Source organism: Phalacrocorax aristotelis, chromosome 6 (assembly GCF_949628215.1).
Source record: "Phalacrocorax aristotelis chromosome 6, bGulAri2.1, whole genome shotgun sequence".
NCBI classification, from domain to species: domain Eukaryota; kingdom Metazoa; phylum Chordata; class Aves; order Suliformes; family Phalacrocoracidae; genus Phalacrocorax; species Phalacrocorax aristotelis.
The window spans coordinates 30,325,634-30,348,283 of record NC_134281.1 but is presented as its reverse complement, the minus strand read 5'-3'; the positions used below and the strand labels follow the sequence as shown (position 1 = coordinate 30,348,283).

Below are 22,650 nucleotides of genomic sequence, written 5' to 3'. Positions count from 1 at the left end.
CAACAAGGTTTTGGGAAACACTCATGGTCTCTGAAAATGGACTGTGGCTGTGTTCTTTAATAGGTATAAAATATAGATTCAAAACCTACAGAAATATACATATATATGTATATAATGATATGTAATAATACTTAGTAATAATATTTCTCCTGTTCTTATTAGCAACTGATATTTGGTATTTCAGTATTATTGGGTTTCAAGACACTTATATTTCTATGTTCCACGGATCTGTATCTTTATTTGCAGGTTCGAGTGGAAGGCTTTAACTACATTGGCATGGGCAATTCCACGAACAAGAAAGATGCACAGAGCAACGCTGCTCGAGACTTTGTCAATTACTTGATTCGGGTGAATGAAATGAAGAGAGATGAAATTCCTGCTTTTGGAGTAAGCCGCTCTTTTCTCCTTACCAAAGGCTAATCTTTAATTGCGGTGCTGTGATCTGGTTGCATTTCATCCCTGGAGTTCAGCCTGGCACCTTTGTGCAGTGAAGAAGACTGAAAGTGCAGGATTTCCGCTTGCAGTGCAGGAAAGCTGAAATGTATACAGTGAATATTGTAGGCTGAAAAACAGCTGTGTGTTGGTCTGCATAACTGATGAGGCTGGAAAGAATTCAGAGTTTGTGTAAGGTGCAGCCTGACACTGCGCTGAATACTCACACCTGACACTGTGAATTGTTTTAAATGCATGTTATGATATATAATACTATGTATTTAAAAAAAAAAAAAATCACATCTCAAAACAGATGTTGAAAATTTGACTTTTTTTAAACCATGAATGCTTTCTGCCTTAGCTCCTCATGTGTCATAGGATCACTGCTTTTTGTGATGTTTTATGAACCATGCAAGGATCAGCAATGACTATCACATAAAAACTGAGGAGGAAGGTAACTCTATCTTTACAGCAATTTTAGAGAACAGTAAATAAAGCATGAAGTTACACGTTATACGTTGGAAAAGTCTTTTTCTATTGCCTCATTAAAGACATATCTATGTAATAGTTTGATCAGCAGAAGCAGTGTCGCTGCCTTGTTAGCCTGGGTGAAGCCTTATGGTGACAGGACCTATATTGTTTCTGATACAGCTGTTAGTTTCATGGCAATGCATTGTGTTGCGTGGCTAGATCCTAAAAAGGTATAGGGTGTTCTGTATCTTGAATAATGCGGAGGTGGTGTTATCAGTTAGCTAAACGTACAAATCTCAAAATGGGAAGAATTCAAACTGTAATGATTCACCATAATTTTGTCAATTCATAAGGGTGCTAATGTTTTCTTACAGTGTTGGGGTTTTTTTTTTTTTTGTATGTTCATAAAGTATATTTGAGTTCCCTTGGGTATATGATAGGGACTGGTATCTGTTATTTTATCCTGAGTGTTGAAACGGTTGATTTTGTAATTGTGGAACTTGATTAAGTCAGGGTTATGTGCTGGTTGGAAATCTTGTTACAGAACACCCACAAAAAGACAAATATCCAGCAATTGTCTTCCTTTCATTTTTTAAAAGGGTGTTACTCTTGGGGTTTACTACTGGGGGTAACTATTGCACAATGATGCATGATTGCCTTAAACTGCCTGAACAGTTTTTTCTAGCTAAATAATAAAAAGACTTATTCTGTCTGAACATGCTGATATTTCCTGTTGTTCTCTTTCCTAGCCAGCAGCTAGTGATACACCTGATGGACATGAAGCAGCTAGAGATGTTACTGGTTCGAGTTCTGCTTTGGGTGGACCTCTTCCTCCACATTTGATTATAGAGGCTGAAATAGGTAAGACTGTGAAAACAGTAATTTACATGTATGTGGATGTGATACAGGCACATGTATTTGGGTGAGGTTTTTTTTCTCCTAAATAGCATAATTCTGCAGACAGAAGGCAGTTAGAAGTCCTTGTAGTTTTGAGGCAGAGGTGGTCATGTCCTGTTGAGACTGCTGGGCAATACCTCTCCATTGCTAAAAACATGTTTTGGGAGAGTTATTTTGGTTTTGGTTTTCTTTTTCCCACGTGGTAGGTGATGACCCAGGTGCAGCATCTGGAAACTGTGGTGATCATGGAGCTCAGTGGGATCGGGGTGCAAATTTGAAAGATTACTATTCAAAGAGAGAGGAGCAAGAAGTGCAGGCAGTAAGTAATTCTCTGTAATTCTCCTTTACTTTCATTCTTGAGTAGGTACCTTTCACTCCATTTGTTATAAGCATTTATAATGAAGTCTGCAGTTTTCATTTGGTATTTTGCTGTTGCTTTTAACTTAACCTGCAGATGCACCTGCTGACTCTTAAAAAGGTCATTTGTTTAAGCTAAGAACAAAATAAATCACTCTGGATACTGTGAATATCCAATTGTTTGTGTAGACATTTTGTTGTGAAAGTAAGGAAATACGGAGGGCTTTTTAGCATTTTCTGTAATATCTTAATTGTTTTATGACATCCAGACAAGGTATTTCAAAGACTTGTAACAATTTTAAAAACTGAAATCTATTAGAAGCCAATAAATGATACTTTTTCTTTTCCAATATTAGACCTCAGAGTCAGAAGTGGACTTAAACGCCGATCTTCATGGGAGTTGGACCTTGGAAAATGCCAAGGCACGTCTGAACCAGTTTTTCCAAAAGGAGAAGATTCAGGAAGAATATAAATACACTGAAATGGGGCCTGATCACAACAGGTTTGGTAGTTTTAGTCACCTTCTGCCTGTGGAGGGTTAGAAATATTTTCGGTGGCAGTGGTTAATCACACTTACTTTCAGTGCTCCATAGTGCCATTTGAGAAAGCGACTTCTTTAACAGGATCAGCAACATTCCTAGATCTTGAAATGGGGGTGATGAGCCTTGGTGCCGAGATCTGAGTGACTCTGAAGAAATTTCTGTCTAATGTTTTTCGTGGATGTGCAGCTGCTAAAATGATTGCTGTGCTCTAGCTGGCTGTTGAGGTGTCAGGTTGAGGGGAGAGTGCTCAGTTGCTTGCGGTAATTGTATGACTGTAAGTTGCCTTCGTACATTTTAAGTAAATTTTAAATATGTTTACATTTGCTTATGTAGAAATGTGCTTTAAGGACATTTTATTTAGATTTTTATTATAATAAACTTTTGTGGCAGTGGAATCTTATCCTGGAAGACTTAGTTTGGCAGAATCTTCCTGAAGGAGTTTTGAGGGTCTTAAATTTCAGTTGAAACCAGTTGGGTATTACTGTTTTTTGACTTTTTGCCGGTTCCATCAGAAAATTTACATGTGCTTCTTCCAAATGAAAATAACACATAACAAATTGTGCATAAATAATTGATGGTTTTGATTTTTTACCTCTCCGTTGAATAGTCTTTACGGATCATCAAACCTCAGGACATTGTATTATTTCTTGTGAAATATAATTATGTTTTGTGGTCAGAAACAATGGCAAGCTGCTGCTGCTGGATTCTTCTTGTTGGGTGTTGGGTTTTTTTGCATTATATAAATTTGTTTTCAATTAGAGTGGGTTTTTTTTAGAAAGACAAGTGAATTTTCTTAATATAGTCTTCTATGAGAGTCTCACTTGCAGGACTTCTGGTATTCTTTTGTTGTTAAGTCTTACAAGCATTTAGAACATCTGAAATATGTGTATTGGTGTCAGAAAGTTCTAAATTCTCATTTAAAACCTATCTTCAAGTTGCTTCATCACCATTTATGTTTTCAAGCAAGGGCATTTCCTTCCCTTAAATGAATAACATAAACCATTATTTTGTACAGTACTAGGAATTTTAAATATGCTTGTTGCAGATGTAGTTCTTGATCGTTTCTTTTATTCTGTAACTTGCAGATTATTTGTGCAGCTCATTTTGTTATGCCTTCTGCAGGTAAAAGCGTTAAACCCCAAGTATTTAAATGCATATAATCTTGAGCAGAATGAGGTGGCCATAGATGACAGTATGTTTCTCAGCCCACTTACTGTTCTTCCAGAGGGCATTTCGGAGTTTTGTATTTATTACATCCAGGAAAGCTTGTGTGAATTCCCCTGGATGGAATAGCAGAAGGGGGAACTAACTATCTGCTGCAACTGATCGGATAGGCATGAAAAAATCCTAATGTCTTCTAGTGTTCATTGAGAGAGGGCAAACTATTGGATTTAACCCTTTTGGTATGTATAACAGGAGAGGGATAATTTCGGATGGTGTTGGAATTTTGAGGACAATAATATAGGTGGGTTTTTTTAAGACACACTAGTTGCCATGTATCTTATCAATCTGACTTTCTTCTAAAAATATGGTCTTTATAACAGAAGCGTCAGCCTTGGTCTCAGGTTTTTAAAGGAGAAATGTATTTTTGTTGTCAATTAATCATAGGCACATGGTATAAGAACTTCAGTGGAAAATCTGGATTCGGAAACTTTGTTTTAATTACGACAGGAGGGTATAAATTGTAAATATAAACATGGCTCTCCTAATACACAAAGTACAAACTAAACATTAGGGGATGGGATATGGCTTTTCTCTTTCGGGATTCCATCGGTAGCGTGGGATGCCTTTGCCTCCTTGCATTCCTGCTGAAGGTGGTAGCAGCGAGAGACACCAAAGATCTGTGGGTGTTCACACATGGGCTGCTGAGGCTGTACTAAACCATCACATGGGATTCTGCTGCGAACTGATTTCTGGTGTTGCTGTTCTCCCCTTAGGTGGAGGAGAATGAGATTGAATGCTGACTGTAGGCCTGGCTGAGAAACATACTGTCATCGGTGCCTTAGTTGGCTGTTGAGTCCCTGAAAGCTAGTGGCCTTTGACCCATGAAGCCACTGTGCCTGAAGGTCAGTTCACCGGTAGCACAGGAAGGAGTTCTAACTTGAAAATTAAATCCCTCACTTAACCTTTTGTTTGTTTGTTTACAGCCAGAAATAAAGCACACAGATGCAAGGCTCTGCCTGCAGCTGTGGAAGTACCAAGGCATAGTTTTCAAAGAGGAGCTCAGTCTGATAAAGCCCAGTCATACATTTTGAGCCATATTTGCCAGTTTAAAACCCACCTTATGAGAATTTGGCTTTCATTTTTAATCTGTGCAAATACACGCTTAGGTTTGTGATTCCTAAAAACATGGATCTTGGTTTCCGTCATCCTCTGTTGGCATATGTGTATTTCGGGATTTTTAAGCCTAAATTAGTATACCAGTTCACTTTTAAATGAACTGGTTACATGCTTATCAGGCAAGCTATTGTATTTGCTACACAGAGTTATTTTTGATTATACAATGTTCCCAGAATATGGCAAAAAGGGCTTAATGAAAATTCAAGTATTCTGTCTCTTTCTATGCCGATATGTTTAATGGTCTTTGACAAAATGACCTGGTTTAGTTTTGTCTCTGCCCTGAGCTGGCCAGATGTGTGGCAAAAACCCTGGTAGCTGTACAAAGTGTTGCATCTGAGTTAATAAACCCACGCTGCTAGTGGGTTACAGGAGTATAATGTGGGATACAGTTAATGGTACAGTGGGATGCATGTTAATGTTACATTAATGTGCTATCTGCTTTATAATTATTGCCTTAAACTTAGACAGCTCAAAAGCGTATTTCCTAATAATGTGGCTTTTAATTTCAATGCTGAACAGTTGCATTTGCAGGACTCTTCTTAACAGATGTACTGGTTCTATTGATGGCAAGTCTGTTACCTACTAACTTGGGGTTAAAAGGACTAAAAGCAGTAATATTTTACCTTGGCCATTGATGAGTTGAGAGCCTGAGTGAGGACAGAGAGATCCTTGTCTAGAAAAATTGGAAAGAGTGGCTATTTTTGCAGTGTCAGTGTCAGCTATTGATAATTGTACCTTTGTGTTCTTTCCTTCTCTTACAGGAGCTTTATTGCAGAAATGAACATTTATGTGAAGCAGCTGGGCAGAAGTAAGTGCTCCTATTTATTTTGTTTGCCTTAGCAAGAGATGGGTGTTGGTACAGAGGAATAGGTCATACTCGTGGGTACAGACTTTTATAGTTGCGTGTTGGAGCCACTTCCAGAGATGAAGGTTCATGTTTGTTTCCTGCCGTGAAATCTTTTTTTTATGTGCTGTGCTGTGCTTGTTGTGTTTCACTCTTGTCCCATTACATGCTTCCGCTAATCCTTTTCCTCAGTACAAAGAAATGCTTGTGAATTACGGTAGGTTTTGTTTGTCTTAATTACTTGTTCTTCACATATCTGAAATGCAGGCATGTAAGATGTTCCCAGGCTATGGGCATGCTGTATGGGCATGCACCATACCCATTTACATAGAGCTTGTTGTGAAATTTGTAGGATGTTGCAGGGTGGTGTAGGATAATCATACTTCCTTAGACACTGAATGCAGAAAAACTTTACAGGAGTTCCCTGGGAAGTTAGTAAGTAACAGTACACAGCTAGCGTGAGTCAGCTGGTGAAGGGCCCTGGTTGTATTTTATGTTGGAATGCTGGATTTATCAAGATTCGAGGCTCTTGCCCTGAAACCTGGCCTGTGTGAACAATCATAATGCCCATCTCAAAGTAGTATCTTCCGTGGAAGCTGTTTGACTCATCAGCTACTACAGCTCTGAACTTTGTGTGCCGCAGGGATTTTCAGTCGTGAGCACGGATCAAACAAAAAGCTGGCAGCACAGTCCTGTGCCCTTTCCTTGGTTAGACAGCTCTACCACCTTGGTGTCATAGAACCTTATTCTGGACAGACAAAGAAAAAAGGAGGAGAATCGGTGAGTTTGGTAGAAGGGTCAGAAATTGTTGCTTTCATTTTAATTACACACAAGCACTCTCTTATAAAGATGAGTTTATTAGAGTTTGCTCTCAATATTTAACAGCTTACGAGTTAATAATGATTTTGATTCTTTAGACCAGCAACTGTTTCTGGTCTGGCCAGTGATTTGGATCAGAAATAGAACTTCATGTGTATGTAAATGGAGCAGTAAACTAGTTTTACAGCTTATTAAATGAAATAGGATTTGTAACAAATGCTTTTTTTCAGTATAAATTTTCTCTAAGCTTAAAGATTTATGTTTATGCTACGTACAGTTCTTGACTATTTCGTTTCTTTCTCTGGCACATTAGCATGTTTTTGGTATTTGGTTACAAGTTTGGGAATGTTTTGCTCTGAAATTAAACTTGGATATTTAAACATATTCTACAGAGTCTTGTTGGATGAAAAGTCAGCAAAATGTTTCAAGAATGTGAATTTTGAACTGATGGTACTCTTTGGCCTTGCTTCACTAGGAACTGTTTGATGGTTCAGTGTACTCTCTGGTAGCCTGCAGTTCTGGCTTTCATTGTCTTGTCTTTTTGTGTATATCAACATGTAGTTTGTAAACATTTAATAGGTCGAACCCTTTGAGGTGTCACTGTCTTCTGACATAGAGAATCGGCTGCAAAACATTGTACGGGAACTGTCTCTGGAGATTGTGCCTTCGGTGAGTGTGTGATTCAGAAGCTCCAGCATTTAACATCAGGCCTGCTTGTTTAATACTTTTCTCTTTTCTTTGCCTGCTTTGCTTCTGGATTTACAGCCTGAAGATCCCAGTAATCCAGTTCAGATTAGTGTTGGAAAGTTGGCCCATTTTGAACCATCACAGAGACAAAGTCATGCGGGAGTTGTTCCGTGGTCACCACCTCATTCCAACTGGAACCCTTGGACCAGCTGCAATATTGATGAGGGTCCTCTGGCAAATGTAAGATCGCTTTAAATAATTGATTTACTCTTTGTTTTCCCCATGCTTCCAGAACTTTTAAATGCTTTTTCCCCCCAGGATTTAAAGTATGAGCTATTCCAAAGGAGAGAACAGCCCACTGATAAAATTTCTTCCCTTCTTGACCCGGAGGAAGGGAGTCTTTTCATTGGTAGGAGTTCTTTGTATTTACTTCATGTTTTATTAGGTTCTTGAGCAGCAGTGTCTTGGATGTCCCAGTTCTTTGCTTTGTTTCACTTTTTGCCTGCTATTGTGCAGCCCATAAAAAGTTCTAATTGAAATTACAAGGTAAGCGTAAGGGCATGTCATTTATAACTCGCTAGCCTCTCCTTCCCATATTTCCATGCTAGGACTTTCTTTTCTGGGAGGAGAAACTGCTCCAAGCTGGTGTCACTACACAATCAGCCTGCTTGCTGTTTTTGTCATTTCTAGGCCCATTCACCACAGAACAAATGAAAAGCAGTAATGTGGTACAATAAAATGAGGAAGAGGGGAAGAACTACTAGGTTGCCAAGTTCAGAGGCATAATTTGGCCACTGACCGAACCGAGTCAGAAAAGACTCTCAGGGCCGGAACTTCAGTTTCCTACAACAAGGAACCAGAATACTTATGACCAAAATAATAGTTTAATACTACCTTCGACTGCATTTTTTCCATAAATTACATTAATTTAACATTGATCATTATATATTGATTTGAAAATGTGGAACTGATATAAATTTGAGTGTTGCTGCTGAAAACACATAATATATTTATGGATATTGCAAACTGAGCTGGCTTCAAATCTCATTAGGATTTCTATGTGCTAGTCATGGTGCAGCTAATTTATTTTCAGTAAAACCAATTAGCCCTTTGGTAACAAATTTGAATTTCTTTAGAATTCTTTCTTAGTTGAAATACAGCAGTTGCCTGATAAATTTCCCTCTCTGTTCACTTTTCTCTTTTCAGCTACTGTTCTGTGGGTGGTTTATGTCCTTACATTACCTCATTTCGTACATTAAAAACTCCTGTCTGAATGATCCTCTAATTGGCTTACTGCTGAATAGGCTTGTTTCTCAAGCAGTTAAAGTATTTAAATTTAAACAAACATTCTTTTTCAGTATATTGGATCTTTCTGAGAAACTTCTTTGAGGATGGCCATTTAATTTTAGCACACTGGAATGAATGAATGAACTAGAATAGCTCATAGGCATAACTGATTTCAGGGAGTTATGAAGGAAGTGATCCTTTACTGTTATTTGGAATCATTAGGTTGGTGTGACTAGTTTTATATTCAAGTTATGGCATAGAGAAGCAGAGGGGTCAAAAAGCCTTCCGAACAATGTCTTGTCTTTGCAGCTCACTCCAGAGCAAATAAGCATGGATTTGAAAAGTGATCTCATGTACCGTTTGGAGCGGGATCAGGAATTACATAGGGTGAGCTTCCTGTAACATGGCATACTTGCGCCAGTTTTTTCCTTTTCCAAAAGAGATTGAACATATCGTACATATCGTATAAAGTGTGTATGTCTTGATTTCAGTAATAATACGCACCAAGTTTTCAGAAGTGCTGGATGTTACAGTGGGATGGATGTGGGGATGTGTTGCACTGTGTAAGGAAAAAATACAAACTATGATTTGTTCTTACACAGTTTTTCCTTTGTGTAAGCGAAACCTGTGCAGAAGAGTGAGACAGAGTATGGATGTGGAGCAGAATACGTTGATTTTTGGAGATTTTTGGAAATGTACTGGCTTTTTTTCCAGATCCAACAAGAGAGAGAGGCCTTACCCGTGAAGAATTTTGAAAGTGAAATTCTGGATGCAATCCATCACAATTCTGTTGTTGTAGTTCGTGGTGCCACTGGTTGTGGTAAAACCACACAAGTGCCACAGTACATCCTGGATGAATACATCAAAACCAACAGAGCTGCAGAGTGCAACATAGTAGTGACACAGGTGAGGAATATGTTACAGAGGCAACCACTGAAGTTTTGTGATCAGATACAAGAAATCACCTGTTAGGATGTGCTTAAAAATCTGATTCTCATTACAGTACATCGCTCATAAAAGTAATCTCCTCAGTGCTACATGTAGGAGAAACCTCAGCCTCATGTAAATTTTCATTTGGAGTGTTTTTCTCTCATGTATCTACAGCTGGGATGATGTGACTTGTGCCTTGCCCAGGTGAAAACTTTTTGGCAGACCAAGGGGAAAGGATTTAGCAAATGCCAGCTGGTACTTCCCATATATTCTTATATCTCTTCTCTGTAATTTTATGTGCAGAATTGACCATTTCAGAAGAAGAAAGCCTGCTGTTACACATATTACTGTTTAATGACTACTCTGTAAAGAAATCTTAGGACAGGACACCTCTAGCTTCTTGGTTTTGGCCGTGTTCTGTTAAACTTATAAAACTTCATCATTAAGTCAAAGAAAACTTTTTCATCCCTCAGCCTCGGAGGATTAGTGCAGTTTCTGTAGCAGAGCGTGTGTCATATGAGAGAGGAGAACAGCTGGGGCAAAGCTGTGGATACAGCGTGCGATTTGAATCTGTGCTTCCTCGACCACATGGCAGTGTGCTGTTCTGCACTGTAGGTCTGTATTGGCTTTCTTATGTTTGGAGCTTATTAATTATGGGTCTGAATTCTTTGAGCTAGCAGCAAAAGCATAAACATGGTTACATTAAAATTTTTAGAAAAATCTGTTTAAAAGGCTAACAACTTTTTTTGATAGAATAAGTTTGCTGACATACTGTTGTGCAGAGAAAGATTAAGGTGATTGTTCAGGAGTATGATGATACAGATCTGATACTACACAGAAATAATCTCCTGAAGAGATAAAATTGCCATATATTGATTGTCCTTAAAAGACAGAAGGGAAATCAGTATTGGGTGGGAGAGGAGGAGTGTTTCTAGTAGTAATACTTTATACCCTTCCCATCGCTTGTACAAATGAAAGCACAACAATTAGAGAAGGGGCCATGAATGGTGCTGGGCAGCTGGCACACCTCTTGATTTTTAAACTAGTACAACTGTTCCAGATGAAATGAGGCGAGGCAGGGCAGGGGGCAGGGGCGGGGGCAGACTGAGCTGTTACCTGCATGAACTTTTAACTACTATGTCTGTTTAAGGTGTTCTTCTGAGAAAGGTGGAGGCCGGGATCCGTGGCATTAGTCATGTTATTGTTGATGAGATCCATGAGAGAGATATTAATGTGAGTTAGCTGATGATTACAGTCCTATTTCTCTCTGTGCTTCTGTTCTGTTTAACTTTTGCATGTGTCCTTCTGTAATAGTAAACGTGAAAGGAAACTCATTTTACATGAGTTTTCCATCTTTGATAACATTTTTAGAAATTCTTCTCTTAATTACTCCTTACCTGATTAAAAGAGCAGAATTTATACTTATTTGCTGCCCTATCTCTTTTGCCTGTTAGGGTCTCCTTCTATGTTCTGGTCCTCTCTGGAAAATAGAACACCACAGTACAAGCACTTCTTGTCCAAATGTGGGAGCATGTTGAATGTCACTTTTATTTTGGAGTGCATTTTCTACCGAAGTGTTATATTACTGTTACAGAACAGCAGTGGTGTTTACAGAAGCCGCCATCTTGATAGTGACACATTTCACTTTGGTTTTGACACAAAGTAAAATGCAACAAGTTGAAAGTAAAATTGAGAAAGGGATTGTACCTAACTTAAGAAATGGGAAACACTTTCTGTCTCCGTAATACTTTCATATAGTTTTCAGCTTTGACACACCAAGCATGAGAGAAACTGCTAAGGTCTGACATGCTGTCTAAGCTTGTTTTGAAAGAATTTGGGGACTCATTTAGATGGAATTGCAATGCAGGTTTTTCTGATCTTGTCATCTATTAAGTTAGTATTAATGATGTAAAATATAAGTTTTCAAATTTTGAATGAGTTTGGAATTTTATCTGTTGAACTAAGGGTCTGCCTATCTGCATGGCAAAACTAAATGAATGTCATCTTTAAATACAACTATAAAACTTTGCATACAATTGCACTGAGTCATTCCTATTTATTTTATGAACTATGGCTACTTTGTATGTAAAGCAAGTTTAAAAGGACCTTAGGTTGTCAGGTATTGTTAGGAAGGAAGCAAACTATTTTTGAATGCTTTTCTTGAATTAGTTTCATTCCAATGAAAGAATAACCCTTCTTTACGTGGGAAATCCTAAAATTCACTTATCCCAGGAATTGCAGTATTTGCAAAATAAAGCACTGACAGAGTATTGTTATGATAATTGTTACTTCTCTTGCCCAGCAAAGCTGCTGCTTAATAAGTGTATATATCTGTGTAATTCTTTCTGATCTCTTGGGGAGATTTTGCTTCTTATGGGTAGGAAATTAATGATGCTTTTATTCTCTTTATCTGCAGACTGACTTTCTCTTGGTGGTGCTGAGAGATGTAGTTCAGGCATATCCTGAAATCAGGGTTATCCTCATGTCTGCCACCATCGATACTAGCATGTTTTGTGAATACTTCTTCAACTGTCCTATCGTTGAGGTCTTTGGTAGAACCTACCCTGTCCAAGGTAAATCATTGATTGAACTTTCAGGAACTGCTTTAGTTTTTATTTTATCAGTCACATGCTTAAAGATCATGGGTACAGCAAGACACACATTTCTTTTGGATTGTCATGTCTTACAGATGTGGCTTGCTCTGGGCAAAGAAGTCAGTTACACTGAATCATTCCACAACACCATTTGGTTTAAAAACAAAAAAGCAATACTACCCCACACACCCCACACACCCCGACACGCAAACCCTACAACACAAAATCCCACCACCCCAAACCACCACCACTTGGGACAGTTTCCATTGGAGAATAGTCAAGTAGTAATAATCAAGCTGTGGTGTTTCAGATCAGGTGTCTGTGATATTTGGAATAACGGAAATAGCTTTAGATGAGCCAGTATTAAAAAGAAACAAACCACTAAAAATTATGTGGAAGTATATTGAATAGAGGAATGATCATTGGTATAGCGTGGGAATAATTCTCATACCCTAGGTGCTGGCCAAGGAGTTTTCTCCAATCTTGGCTTCACACACTGAAACATCATGATTATATCAGGAGAATCTCGAGAGATGATTAAAAGAATTGTGTTCCCTTACACACGCTTCTAGTGGTCAGTCTTGATAACCAATGCGTGTCTGTCCTTGCAGATTATTTTCTGGAAGATTGCATTCAAATGACTCAGTTCATTCCTCCACCAAAGGAAAAAAAGAAGAAAGAGAAGGATGAAGAAAGTGGTGAAGATGATGATGTATGATTGACTTCTTAATACAAAAAATTGAAGAAGTGTCAGTTAGGATGCTAGCTCAAGAGCAATTCATTTGGCATTGCTGAACTTAAACATTTTTAGCAGCTATTGTATTTTTAATATCTGTGTGTTTTCAGAAACAATTGAATTTTCTTATTGCCCTTGGAAACTGAAGAATTTCTTTTTTTGCTGAAGCTAAAATTCTCATGTTTTGTCAGCTAATTCTCTTTAAAGATAGAACTGGAATGCTTTTAAAAGTGAAAACACTGGTGACTCTGGAAAAAGAAATAGATACAGAAATACGAGTTTGGTGCTGTCTTTTAAGGGTGAAAATTTAGATTCTCTCCATTCTTGTCTTGCAGTCAATATTGCTAGTGCTTCCATAGATTATCAAGAAACTCTCACTTTCATGATACAGCTTTTAATTTGTAGGTCTGAAACTACCATTTAGGTCAGTTACTTGAAATTTAAAAAAAATACTACTTTTTCTTGAGGAGCATTTTTTTCTTCTTATGGCGTTATCCCCATCCATCTGAATGGAAGTTAAATTAGTTTGATAGCTTCCTGCTGCAAATTGGTAGTTGAGTTCTAACTGAATCAATGGAATTATAATTCCATTCTTGTATTAGAAAGCTGGGGAAGCAGAACTTGAACTGCTTATTGTGAGTCATTCTGTGAGCCGTGCCTGAGATGGTCTTCGCTATCGACACGTCTCATTTTCCTGTTTGCCTGGCCAGCCGGTCTCCACAGTTTGAGTAAACTAATCTATATGATTTCTTTTGTGATTTGTTTTGTTTTTGTAGGCCAATTGCAACCTTATTTGCAGTGATGAATATGGCCCAGAAATAAAGCACTCCATGGCTCAGCTGAATGAGAAAGAAACTTCCTTTGAACTCATTGAGGCCCTGCTAATTTATATCAAGACCCTGAATGTACCGGGAGCTGTACTTGTTTTCTTGCCTGGCTGGAACTTGATATATATGATGCAGAAGCATCTAGAAATGAGTCCACACTTTGGTAAAAGCAACTGTATTCTGTTATATTTCATCTCCTTTTCCAAAGGAAACTAGGACTGGGGAGCCTGCTGTATGAGGATAGGCTGGGAGAACTGGGTTTGTTCAGCCTTGAGAAAAGGAGGCTCAGAGGGGATCTCATCCCCATGTACCAGTACTTAAGGGGCAGCTACAAAGAAGATGGAGACTCTCTTTTCACAAGGAGTCCCATGGAGAGGACAAGGGGGAATGGACACAAGGTGCTCTTGGGGATTTCACAGTGAGGACAGTCAACCATTGGAATAATCTCCCCAGGGAAGTGGTTGACTTGGCCACATTGGACACCTTCAAGAGTCGTCTGGACAGGGTGCTGGGCCGTGTTGTCTAGACTGCACTCTTCCTAGAAAGGTTGGGTTAGATGATCCCTGAGGTCCCTTCCAACCTGAGATTCTGTGTGTGATTCTGTGAATGTGAGGGTTAGCTGAGTGCAAGCAGGATTGATTTTTTTTTTGTGTGTGTGAGAATGAGTGGGTAGAAATTATTATGTCGTGCAAAGAAAAAATGAGATTTACACAGTAGTCATTACTGACTTTCTTGTATTTGTGTTGTAGGAGGCTGCCAGTATAGAATTTTACCTCTGCATTCGCAAATTCCTCTGGAGGAACAACGTCGAGTGTTTGATCCTGTGCCTCCTGGAGTAACGAAAGTATGAGAGCCTTCTCTTTGTGGAGTGTAGCATGCTTTGTTCTGTTGTGCTTTTGTGGAATGTTTTGCTGACTTGTTTTTATATGTGTTATGTAGTTTATCTTGCAGTAGTTAATGTCATTTATCTTGCAGTCCATCCTTAATTTTTTCAGACCAAATATATTTCAGTATGCATTTCCTGTTTTTATAGGTTATTTTATCTACCAGCATTGCTGAGACTAGCATTACCATCAATGATGTGGTCTACGTTATAGACTCCTGCAAGTGAGTTCATGAAGTAGCTTTCTTGTTGCATAAATCCTATTCTTTGGAATGCAAAAAAGGTTTTGTGAACACACAGCACTGCTTTGTGTTCCCATAGTCGCAAAGCTGAATTTGAGGACTCTAACTCACTCAAGACAAATTTGCCTTGTCTTTAGCCATTCCACACAGTTACAAACCATGCTGGCATTTCAGTGGGCTGGTCTTGGTCAGCTGCATTCGTGCCGGCACTATTCATGTGAGGTGTCACCGGGTCTCCATGCATATTTGAAATATGTCATCTGCCAAATGAATATTACAAACACTCAGCGTATAGCTGATGGAAAATAGGAAGATTTCTGTAGACTGTTACAGATCCTGTCTTGCTATGCATGTTCTCTGAGCAAGTTGCCCATAGGGATCTCATTAATTGCATGAGAATGTTGAGCTTTTGAGACAGCTGTGAAAACTTCATTCTGTGTATAGCTTGGGGCATGGCTTTATAAGGAGTATGATACTTTAAGCTTTGGCTAGTTAGCCATCCATCTGGAAGATAGCTAGTCAAATGGGTGGTTTGGTTCTTAAAAGCAGTGTGGCTGCAAGGAATTAAATAAGAACTGATTTGGCAGGACTTAAGATGAAGAACACCTGATCTTACGAGCTTGGTTGTTTTTTTTTCTGTAACAGACAAAAAGTGAAGCTGTTTACCGCTCATAATAACATGACAAACTATGCCACAGTCTGGGCATCAAAAACTAATTTGGAGCAGCGGAAAGGAAGAGCGGGACGTGTGCGTGCTGGATTTTGTTTCCATTTGTGCAGCAGAGCTCGCTTTGAAAGGTGAGGCTGTGCTCTTTAGAAATAAAATACTCTCAGAGACTTATCCCATAACTGTTGTATGCTACTGCTGGTCAGATTGGGAGAATAATTTCAGAAAGCACAGAGAGGAGATGCACAAAGTTAGCTCACACTGGAATTCTTGGATATCTTAGTTCTTTTGCTTAAAAAAAACCCTACATCTGTTTATATGCTTTTACCTGTAGTGTGAGGTGGACAAATAGTTCATTATTTTATTAAGAACTTCACTGCAACCTACAGAACCTCTTAGGAGAAAAATAATACTGCTTGGGAATTGAGGCAAGGCACACAAGAGCTTTGGATGAGGATAAGGCTCTAGTCTGCCTTCAGACATTGTGGGCCCTGGCATCTTCATGTAACAGGGAGTTTTGTCATGAAAATGGTGAAAAGCAGGGAAGACAGATGTTACTTTTCCCTCCATTCCCATTCTATGGCCAGGAAGCCACATTGTACTGCTGAATTGCTGCTCTAGCACCTTCCCTGCTGCTGAAACTTTTGACCTCTTCTATCTGCCAAGCTGTTGCTCAGTTACCAGAGCCATGGAAATCTTATTGCTGGTTGCAGAAGTCTACACAGCTGTCACACTTAGTGTTTGATCTCTCTCATGAAAGTTTCAGTGCCCCTTTCTCCCATAGCAGTTAGATCATACCTGTGTTTAATGTTCAGCTTTTTGTAACCTCTGAAAGCATCAATTGATCAAAACTGTCCTTAAATTGCTCAAATTTATTTATATCTGCTGTCTAGTACAGTGGAGTGATTGTAATTAAGAATTTTTGACAGTGAACTGATTTTAGGCTATTGACGTAATCATGAGACTTCATGACTTTAAGGTTACCTTCCCTCAAAGAGTATAAAACCAAAATATACTAGCTCCATGGTGCCTAGGAAAGAAAGAGTGTTTGGGCTTGTGCAGAGAATCTCTTGGGATATGCCATCTAAATCTGGTGCCAGCTGAATCTGGATATCTGTTCAAGGTGTTTTGAAACCTTTTCTAACTGTCTCTTGCTCAGTGCAAGTAGTTCATAGTTCAACAGCAAGCTAAAGGATCACTAACGATACTGTGCTAAAGACTTAAGAGCTCTATCTGTTTCCATCAGGTCTTTTTCCTACCAGAAAAACACCTTGGGAAAGCATCCAGCAAAAATACTTACTCTTCTTAGTGATCAAAGCAGAAATGTGCAGGAGGAGTTGGGTGGTGTAGAGTTGATAGAAGGACAAGTAAAGAAGTGCTTGTACGTAAGGCAGGCTGACAGCAGGTTGTCTGTCTCGGGAGTGGTGGAAGACCTTCCTTAGCAATGTAGGAGATGATTGTAAGGGGGCAAGTGTGGGGCTGGACACAGCCATGCTGCAAATCGGGCTTCAGCCATGCAGACTTTATATGTGGTCAGTTTATGCTAGAAACCACACCGGGTAATGGTCATGTGAAGCCTGTATCCTCTGTGCATTTCCATTGTAAATTTACCCCGCGATGAGAGATGAGAACTGAGAAGCGTAGAAGAGCCTAAGTTACAGGAGCACAATGAGAGTTGATGGTTTGGCTGGGGGGCGGTATTTGCTTTGGAGGCTGGCAGTTTATGCTGATGGAATGACCTATGATGGTGATCAAAGGAAAACGTGGGCTTTTTTGTTCTCATTCCAGACTTCAGACTCATATGACGCCAGAAATGTTTCGAACACCACTTCATGAAATCGCTTTGAGCATCAAATTGCTGCGGCTGGGAGGAATTGGTCAATTTTTGGCCAAAGCAATAGAACCACCACCTTTGGATGCAGTGATTGAAGCAGAACGCACACTAAGAGGTATCGGGCTTTGCCCACAAGATTGTATGTTAATGAAGCTGACTCCAAGTGATTTCCCATGTATAATGATCACTTACAAACTGCTTTAACATCTCTGGTTAGATTGTTTGTGTAGTAGCATGCTGTCTGAAACAGCAAGGTGTTTCCTGGATGTGTCGTGTGGGTGGCAGTGTCTTCTGCAGCTGAAGAAATACTTGAATTCCCAAGTGGAATGTCGTTCCTGTAAGAAACTTGAGCCTTCAAACTTAAGGCTTGTTTTGTTATTTTACCAGTAACCTATGCTAGCTTCCAGCTTCCTGTTTTCCAGCTGTGGCACTGCCGTGTGTGACATAGACTCAGTCCAGTGCCTAAGGCATTTACAAAACTACTACAAAAGTACTGAAAATGAGAGGTTAGTAGTTTGTTGTGTAATTACCACTTTGTACAATTTGCTCACCCAAGATCTCAGTATTTTCTCAAGTAATTAAATCTACAGTTCATGAATATGCAAGCATTGGATCTTCCTATAAAGGGGGAAAACTGAGGTGGGGATTAAGCTGTCTCCCCAGCTTCTTCAAGGAACTAACTAGAATATGAGTAAAATGAAGCAGGGAGGAACCCTGATTTTATGCTTTGGATTTAAGACAGTGATCTCGAACTTCAGCATGCTTTGCAAATGTCACTAAATGAGCATTTTTTAAAATGTCTAAGAACTGAAACAACTATTTGATTGTTGATTTTATGAAAAAATTATGTGACGAGCCTATATTGCATGTGTACAGAAGGGAAACTAGAATGAAAAATGTAGCTAGGGGTAAGTATTCAAGTTTAATGACTTTCTGATCTAAAAATTGTTAGTGCTTTTCTTGCACTGCAGGTAAGAAATGCAAAGCCAGGGAAAAAGGCAAATGTTTTCAGCTTTAGCACCAAGCAGACATTTCTGCATGTGCCTCCATTTTCCTGGATGACCTGTGATCTTTCAGTGCATGTATGCGACGAGTATGTGTTCAGGATGGTGAGACGTGCTGTTCTTCAAAATATTCTTTAGGCTTTTGAGTTCAATAGATACTAAGAAAAACGGACTCGATAGTGGGTAAGGAGTCCTTTATTTGTTCACTTTCCCATTTGATTGCTGAGGCAACAAAGCTCTTTTTTTCTTTGAAATGTAAGGCTTTTAGTTATGCTGAAATTTCCCAAAGTAGTCTGTAAATAAACTGTAAGTTCGCATTTTTCATTTATATCTTTGAAAGGGTTTTAAAGATCACCCTGTATTGTTTTTCTTTGTCATGCAAACTTAAAAAGAGTTTTTTGAAGTGGAGTTTAATGGTTATGGCCAAATGGCTAGAAGGATGTGACTCATGAGACCCTTCAATCTGTACAGCAAACAGCCACAGATGCTTGTTTGACTTTATTATTGATGGTGGTTTGATAGCTTTGAGGATGAGCTTAGGTGATAATTTTTAGGTAACGGAAGGAGAGGAGGGCAGGCAAAGTCTCATTGAAGCGAGAGTTTGTGGTGGTGTTGATGAACAGAGGGTTCTGTGATTTAGCAGTTGCAGTGAAGATCCTGCAGTTGGCTGTGATGGGGCTGCTTTGATTTTCGTGAAGCAGAAATTAGGTTAGATTAATTAGATCAAATATAGGGACTTGAAAAAAGTTTAATAGTGTAATAGTGGTCTGTACAGAAGCAAACTAAGAAGAAATGGAAAAATACATTTGTGAATTAAATAGCAATTATTTTACTTGTGGAGGAGGTAGTAAAGCATCTGTAAAGCTGAAGTGAAATGTCTTTATTTGACCTCAGACTGATTTTGAAAATCAGGTCGGCAATTTTGTAAACAACATTAAAGTTAAATATAGATGGGGTTCTCTTTAAACACCATTATTGAAAGTCTGAATTTCTTACCTAAGGATTTATGGGCTTGGCTAACCGTCTTTGATAATAAGAGATCTTGTTTCAGACCTTGATGCCCTGGATTCCAATGATGAGCTGACACCTCTTGGAAGAATCCTAGCCAAACTTCCCATTGAACCTCGTCTTGGCAAGATGATGATAATGGGCTGTATTTTTCAGTAAGTTTAGGAGTCTCAGTGGTCTTTTTTTTTCTTGTTTCTCTGAGTTCCTGAGCCTCTAGACATGCCTGCTACAAGGGGGAAAACCCAATACATCTAGATGAACAATAAATACTATAACTGGGAATAAGAAACTGAATATTCATGGGGGAAAAGGATAAATAACTTCTAGTAAAGGGAATAAAGTAGTCATGAAATTCAGAGTAACTGAAAGGGACCAGTATAGGCTGAGTATTTGTGAATTAAGAGTGGGACTCTACATGCTTAAGAATAGCAGTGAGCTAGAGGTGGGGAGATATGAAATTTGAGTCCTAAATAAGAAGGAAAATGAATCTATGTGTTTTGCTTCAACAGAAATAAAGAACTGTTGTTCATAATTGCGATGGCTGTAGGGTCCTTTCTACCTGAAGAAGGTGGTGAAAAGACCTATGGATGGATGGGGAAGGGGAGGGAAGATAGACAATGGACTTGTGAACGCTTGCTGTTGTGAGAGGTTAGCTAATGGAGTTGGAGCTGATTTAACATCTGCTTCCCAGGAAGCATTTCTATGAAGTTTGGTATACAGGGGCCAAATTACTAAGGTTTCTAACCTCAAGCCGTAAGTTTTTACTCCAACCAACAGCCTCTAGTAGCTGCTGGCAGCAATACTGTGGTTAAACCTGATCCTCATACCTTTTGTGGTTTCTTTCAGAGTGGGAGATGCTGTTTGTACCATATCTGCAGCCACCTGTTTCCCTGAACCTTTTATCAGTGAAGGCAAACGGCTGGGTTATGTCCATAGGAACTTTGCTGGGAACAGGTTTTCAGATCATGTTGCTTTGCTCTCTGCCTTTCAAGCCTGGGATGACGCAAGGTATATTGTCTTGGCACAGAATTTGTTGAGAGGTCGTGGGTAACGCAGAGCGAGCAGTTTTGTGACCAGACTAGATATGTCAATGGATGCGCTGACAGCTAGGCTGTTGCACTTTTTCTTTTCTTACACAGGTTTCTAACTCACTTTGTTTGTTTTTTAGAATGGGTGGTGAAGAAGCAGAAAAAAGATTTTGTGAACACAAAAGACTCAGCATGGCTACTCTCAGAATGACTTGGGAAGCAAAGGTCCAGCTGAAAGATATACTTATTAATTCTGGCTTCCCTGAAGGTGATTCTGATTGGATATAGTAATTTAATGATTGCATTTTTCATTCTGAGATGAGAAATAATTAAACAAGATAATTCATAATGAATACATAAGCACAGAGGCCTATAGTGGGCTTACCATAAAGCTGTCCTGCTTTTACAGCTGTGTTCGGATGAAATTTTAGTGCTGTCTCATTCTCTCGTAGCTGTCTAAACCAGAGAAGTTGTGATGGCTGTGGTGCAACATAGGGAGATTTTGGAGGCTGAGCTTAGAGCTGCAGGATTAAAAATTTATTAGGCAATTGTCTCAGAGAATTACCTCCCTGATTTTCTTCTTCACTTGTTGCATCTCCAGAATGTGCTTCCCCCCTCCTTTTCATTAGCCTTAGGGACTCTATGATCTAAACGGTGTGCTATGTGCCCTATTATTTTCTGGGTTTGTGCCGCAGGAGAGATGTGCAGTAGTGTGGCATATTATTCAGTTTTCTAAGAAAAAAAAAATTCTTAAAGTTGACCAGGTTCTGAATTTGCCTAATGTTCCTGAGGAGCTTGCTCCATTAAATGGCATGGCTGGCTGGATTCAGCAGATGTTCATCTCCCCCTCCTTCTTTTTTTTTTTTTTTTTTTTAATTCCTTTATTTTTTCTTCTCTTCGTGCTGCTAGGATCATTGCTGCGTTTATCCTTAACTTTATTTCTGGGCAAGATGACCTGAAAACAAGCCACCAGAAACTCTGGGGAGGTTTGTAACAAATGAACTAATGAAAACATCTATTCTGACCTCTCCCAAATGATCTGTCTCCAAAAACAAATGACAGGAAATACACTGTGGTACAGCACATTCTGGGCAAACCCCTCTCTTTGTTTTTTAAGAGCTTGGAAGAGGAAAATATCTCTTTGCAGTAGTATTTTTCAGCTTGTTGCTCTCCATGAATAAATCGAAAATTGAATGTAGAACTGAAATGCTTTGAGTGCAGAGGTCATTTGAGAACAGATCCACATCTACCAGTTGATTGAATCAGAAAATGCATTGATCCAGGATCCTAAACAGCTCTGCTGTGCTGTCCTAGATGACCCATGGTTGCAAGCCAGTCTTCTGTTCTCTGTCAACAGAATGTTTGATGACTCAACCATTTAACAACACTGGACCAGATAATAATCTAGATGTTGTAATCTCCCTGCTTGCTTTTGGGGTCTACCCCAATGTCTGCTACCACAAGGAGAAGAGGAAAATTCTTACCACTGAGGGGCACAATGCACTTATCCACAAGTCATCTGTCAACTGCCCTTTCAGCAGCCAGGACATCAAGTACCCGTCGCCTTTTTTTGTTTTTGGAGAAAAGGTAAGGACTTTGAATGTGTTACTGTTCACGTGCTACCAGCTTGTCTAAGAGGCTCTTTTTGGTAAAGAAGCCATAATTAAAAAACTACACTCTGTAATGTTTAGCTTGGTTTGGGGTTTTTTGGAGGGTTTAGGGTTTTTTTTCAGAAAGTTAACCTTATGTGGCCATGGTGTCACTCAGCCTTTACAGTAACTTTCAGTCAACCAAAATCAGAAGTAGAGCTGGGTAGAAAGTTCCTGTGAGTTTTGTGAAAACACTCAGGCCGTAGAGAAAGATCTAACTTAGTATCTTCTTTAAGGGATAGCTTTAGGACCTCTACCATACTAATTAGACACTAGAGAATTTTTGCCCGTATCACTTCTGCTACTTATGAATCCAGAGGGAAAACAGGAACCTGTAATACATAGGTAGTTTGTAATCTTCTGAGGACAAGTCCTATTTCCCAAGCATCTTGTAAAACCCCCGAGATGCTTTCCCCAGGGTTCCCATGACCCTCATCCCATTAATTTTGTGTACTCAGCACATACTGTACATCTACACTTAAAGCCCTGTGCACTCTCATGTGCTCCAGTGATGGCCACCAGGAATACAACTTCTCCTGCACACCCTTCTTTCAAGGAGCAAATGAAGGCAA

General features: G+C 39.2%; 1 protein-coding gene across 2 annotated transcripts in view; it reads left to right on the top strand.

Annotated features, from left to right (window-relative positions):
- DHX9 (DExH-box helicase 9) overlaps positions 1–22,650 on the top strand; it is a 28,991-nt gene that overhangs the window by 2,201 nt on the left and 4,140 nt on the right. The window contains exons 2-24 of one of the 2 annotated variants that reach the window (XM_075096800.1): positions 247–387; positions 1,653–1,764; positions 2,007–2,119; positions 2,514–2,659; positions 5,801–5,847; positions 6,527–6,663; positions 7,282–7,371; positions 7,468–7,629; positions 8,986–9,063; positions 9,391–9,582; positions 10,080–10,221; positions 10,757–10,839; positions 12,023–12,179; positions 12,812–12,912; positions 13,713–13,926; positions 14,513–14,607; positions 14,797–14,870; positions 15,534–15,686; positions 17,344–17,504; positions 19,445–19,556; positions 20,248–20,409; positions 20,570–20,697; positions 21,787–22,016. In XM_075096800.1, the coding sequence (XP_074952901.1) occupies positions 247–387; positions 1,653–1,764; positions 2,007–2,119; positions 2,514–2,659; positions 5,801–5,847; positions 6,527–6,663; positions 7,282–7,371; positions 7,468–7,629; positions 8,986–9,063; positions 9,391–9,582; positions 10,080–10,221; positions 10,757–10,839; positions 12,023–12,179; positions 12,812–12,912; positions 13,713–13,926; positions 14,513–14,607; positions 14,797–14,870; positions 15,534–15,686; positions 17,344–17,504; positions 19,445–19,556; positions 20,248–20,409; positions 20,570–20,697; positions 21,787–22,016 (3,030 nt within the window). Of the gene's footprint in view, positions 1–246; positions 388–1,652; positions 1,765–2,006; positions 2,120–2,513; positions 2,660–4,636; positions 4,766–5,800; positions 5,848–6,526; positions 6,664–7,281; positions 7,372–7,467; positions 7,630–8,985; positions 9,064–9,390; positions 9,583–10,079; positions 10,222–10,756; positions 10,840–12,022; positions 12,180–12,811; positions 12,913–13,712; positions 13,927–14,512; positions 14,608–14,796; positions 14,871–15,533; positions 15,687–17,343; positions 17,505–19,444; positions 19,557–20,247; positions 20,410–20,569; positions 20,698–21,786; positions 22,017–22,650 lie in introns of those variants that run through there. The other variant, XM_075096801.1, reaches the window with a different exon arrangement.